At 36.5% G+C, this 3,306-nt stretch overlaps 1 protein-coding gene across 1 annotated transcript; it reads left to right on the top strand.

Moving 5' to 3' along the window:
* Window positions 1-319: 319 nt before the first annotated feature.
* prl2 (prolactin 2) lies at window positions 320-3,064 on the top strand. Its single transcript, XM_072377659.1, has 5 exons — window positions 320-341; window positions 478-665; window positions 1,191-1,298; window positions 1,627-1,806; window positions 2,873-3,064. The coding sequence occupies exons 1-5, from the start codon at window positions 320-322 to the stop codon at window positions 3,062-3,064; spliced, it is 690 nt and encodes a 229-aa protein (XP_072233760.1).
* Window positions 3,065-3,306: the final 242 nt, after the last annotated feature.

A 3,306-nucleotide genomic window follows, 5' to 3' on the forward strand; every position in this document is an offset into this window, starting at 1 on the left:
TTCCTACAGTTTGAGCATAAAAACAATATTATAAAGATAGAATTAAGGGTCTGTACATGTAAAAAGACATCCTAAGAGAAAGCCTGAATACAATATAGCATACAAATAAACCAATGAGTGACGTCAATTTCGCATTCTCGATTGATGTTCTGCCCTTCTCTTGCTCACCCCTCTCTCTCCCTCCCTCCTGCTCTTTGATATTTACGTGTTAAAACGACATTTTTAGTGAGGGACCCTCATATGAAGCTCCTGTGGTCTTTAAATAGAAATACTTCTTTACTTTGTGCTTTGAGAAAGGAAATCCTTTACATTCTACAGGATGCCTGGACACATCAAATCAGGCAGGTAGCAGGCAAGAAAATCACTGCACAAGGAAAGCAAAAAAGATGCAGGTGGAGACTTTGAATGGATTTTAAATGCTTTTTTTTTTTTTTTTTAAATTTGGTTGTTCTTTTCTTTCTGTTTGATCTCTCCTAGTGTTTACTGTGTGGGTGGTGCTGGTTTATTTGGTATGGTGTAGCAGGCTGACCAGTGTGGGAGCAGCACCTCACTGTACCAATGCCCAGGCTGGGTGCCACGTCCTCTCCCTAGCAAACCTTTTTGACCGGGTCATTCAACACTCAGCCAGGATGCATGGCATTTCAAATGACCTTCACTCCGAGTTTGTAAGTATCCTCATGCAAATAGTCTGTGAGAAATTGTCTACTTATGTTTAATAAACCAAATTGATTTGGAGTTTAGGATGTATATGTTTGGTCAGTGTATATATGTTATTTCAATATGTACTGATGATACTTAAACATGACATAATTTCTTACAAAATAATCTAAAACATTAGATTTAAGGTACACCTATCAAAGACTAAGACGGTTAAATTGGGGTTCTCGTGTTTGGCTGGTGATCAAACTGTTCTAGAGCATGTTATGATTATTTGGGATGATAAAATTGGGTTTTCTCTTCAACTGTAGAAAGTACTCCCCAAGAGATTTAACTGGGAACGATATAATATTAAAAAGCCTGTCTGGATGATTAAGAGTTTAACAACACCACAGACTGTACTGAGTGTACACACATATACACAAATATAGCAAACCATACTTCTATTTCTTTCATCACTTCCATACTTTGGCCACAGCTGACAGTTAGATGACACCTGACCTCCGACATTTCATTCATGTTTGTTCTGTCAGGAGCTTTACTTCCTTCCCAGTAAGAATCAGATTGGCCGGGTCAGTCGCAACTGTCACACCTCCACCATCCTTACCCCAAATGGCAAAGAGAATGCTCAGAGAATGGCGGTGAATTAACCTTTTTAAAAGTTATTTCCTCTCATTGACATCAACTGTCCACTTCATATTTACAAAAGAAAGTTAGAGTTCTCCTAACCTTTGCATTTCCACTTTTTAGTTCCCTTATACAACAATGTTTAAAACATTTTTCTTTTAATTTTTCAAATACATGTATTACCCACATCACTCTTTATTAGTCTCTCTTTCATTTCACTCTGTCCTTTCACTTTTATTTTTGCATCCATTCCATTATTGGAAAAACTATTTTTTACAAAATCGTAATCCTAATTACACAAAACTGTAAAGATGATCTACACCTTTCCTGTTGTGACTGTAGAGAGAGCAGCTGACAGAGGTGATTCTTAAGCTCCTGGTGGCATGGCAAGATCCTCTGTGGCATTTTCACCAGAGCATGGCTCATCATCATGACTTCAATAAGTTCAACTCCAATAAGTCTCTTGAAATGAGTGACATGGTGCATGAGCTACGGAGAGGTGTGCAGAAAGTGGTAGAAAAGGTACACACACAAATACACACATACTGATATGTTTGTTGGAAAAAGGGAGACATTAATTGTGACAACAGTCAACATCTGTTTTGGTGGCTTATCTGGAGCCCCTGGAGCTGATTATGCAAAAAAAAAAAAAGTTGCAAAAGCTGCCTAACATATGCTGCACACCCTCGACATGACAGTGATTAAACAACAAAGTGTGTTCAGTCAGAGGCTTCTTCAGCTCTTCAGCAACAAAGAACAAACAAAACAGGAAGTTATGTCTAATAACTATTATCAAATATTTATTTTCAAAACAAAATTGCCTTTTTTTTTTATTAAGTAAAGTATACAGTTAAATTAAACAAAGATGTTCTTCTCTGTGCTCTTTGGGTCACGGAAACTGTACAGTTTAGGTTACAGGAAATGTTTTGTTTAAAATCAATGATATCTCTTTTCAATTTATACAATAAATGGGTGCAATTAAAAAAAAATATATATATATATATATTTGAACACGTCATATAAGAACATATTCTACTAAATATAATTTTCAGTTCCTGCACCTGTTACATTTTAAATTTTTTGTGTACTCAGTTAACGATGAGAAGTATTTGTTCTTGTGTCAGTGTGTTGTTTACTTTAAGAGCCTAAGTATTAGGCAGGTGGATTTCTTCTTTGGTTCTTTATTGCATTTCATTCCAAATCAAGGGCCCCAAGTATAAGGATAATCAAGACTTTGACAGTCCTTGAGGTTGACGTGTTATTTGTCTACCTATCCATTATGTTGGAGGCTGGAGTTTTATTAATCAATATGTAAATTATAGTGAAATGTCAGATATGTTGACATAAAACATGACATGAGTGAAGGTTTCTCCAGTTTAACATAGATTCCTTTATATGTTTTCCTCTCAGACCAACTGTCTTTAAGACAAATAAGTTTCTGAGGTCTTCAAGAACCAAAACAGAAGTCTAGTTACCTTTTACCAGAGATCTTATTATTACTGTGACCTTGAAGTCTTGGAAACTACACAAATCTATTGGTTATATTTGTACAAAGCTAATCTGAGTTTGTGTGTTCTTTCTGCCCTAGATGCAGATGTTAGGAATATTAAGTAATTCTGTCAGCAGCCTGAGTACTCCAGCTTTGTCGGCATCTGATACCGCTGAGTGGCGCCTCATGAAAAACTATGATCTCCTCTACTGCTTTCGTCGAGACTCCAACAAGATCCAGAACTACCTGAAGATACTTAAGTGTCGAATTGTTCCAGAGCATAGATGCTAAAAACCAAAAAGCTATGAGATTAGGTTTAACTTTTGGAGATATCAACACTGGAATGGAAATACATCAGTCAGAAAATAACACAGACAAAGCGATGTCTTTTGCTGTGTTTTCTGTGTATCAGACAATAACCGACACACGGATAATTTGTTCAGTTCTGTCATGGCTGAAGAGCCACTGGATAAACAGAAACTCTACCTATCTTGCACTTAATGCCTGATGTTATGTCATCCATCCTCATCAAA

This window comes from Leuresthes tenuis, unplaced genomic scaffold, assembly GCF_036924035.1.
Source record: "Leuresthes tenuis unplaced genomic scaffold, fLeuTen1.0.hap1 SCAF_23, whole genome shotgun sequence".
Taxonomy (NCBI): Eukaryota; Metazoa; Chordata; class Actinopteri; order Atheriniformes; family Atherinopsidae; genus Leuresthes; species Leuresthes tenuis.

Excerpts from the sequence above, each read along its gene's own strand:
- prl2 (XM_072377659.1), top strand. The coding sequence starts at position 320 with ATGCCTGGACACATCAAATCAG. Across the intron at positions 666-1,190 it reads ATGACCTTCACTCCGAGTTT|GAGCTTTACTTCCTTCCCAG; the intron begins GTAAGTATCCTC and ends TTGTTCTGTCAG. Across the intron at positions 1,299-1,626 it reads AGAATGCTCAGAGAATGGCG|AGAGAGCAGCTGACAGAGGT; the intron begins GTGAATTAACCT and ends TTGTGACTGTAG.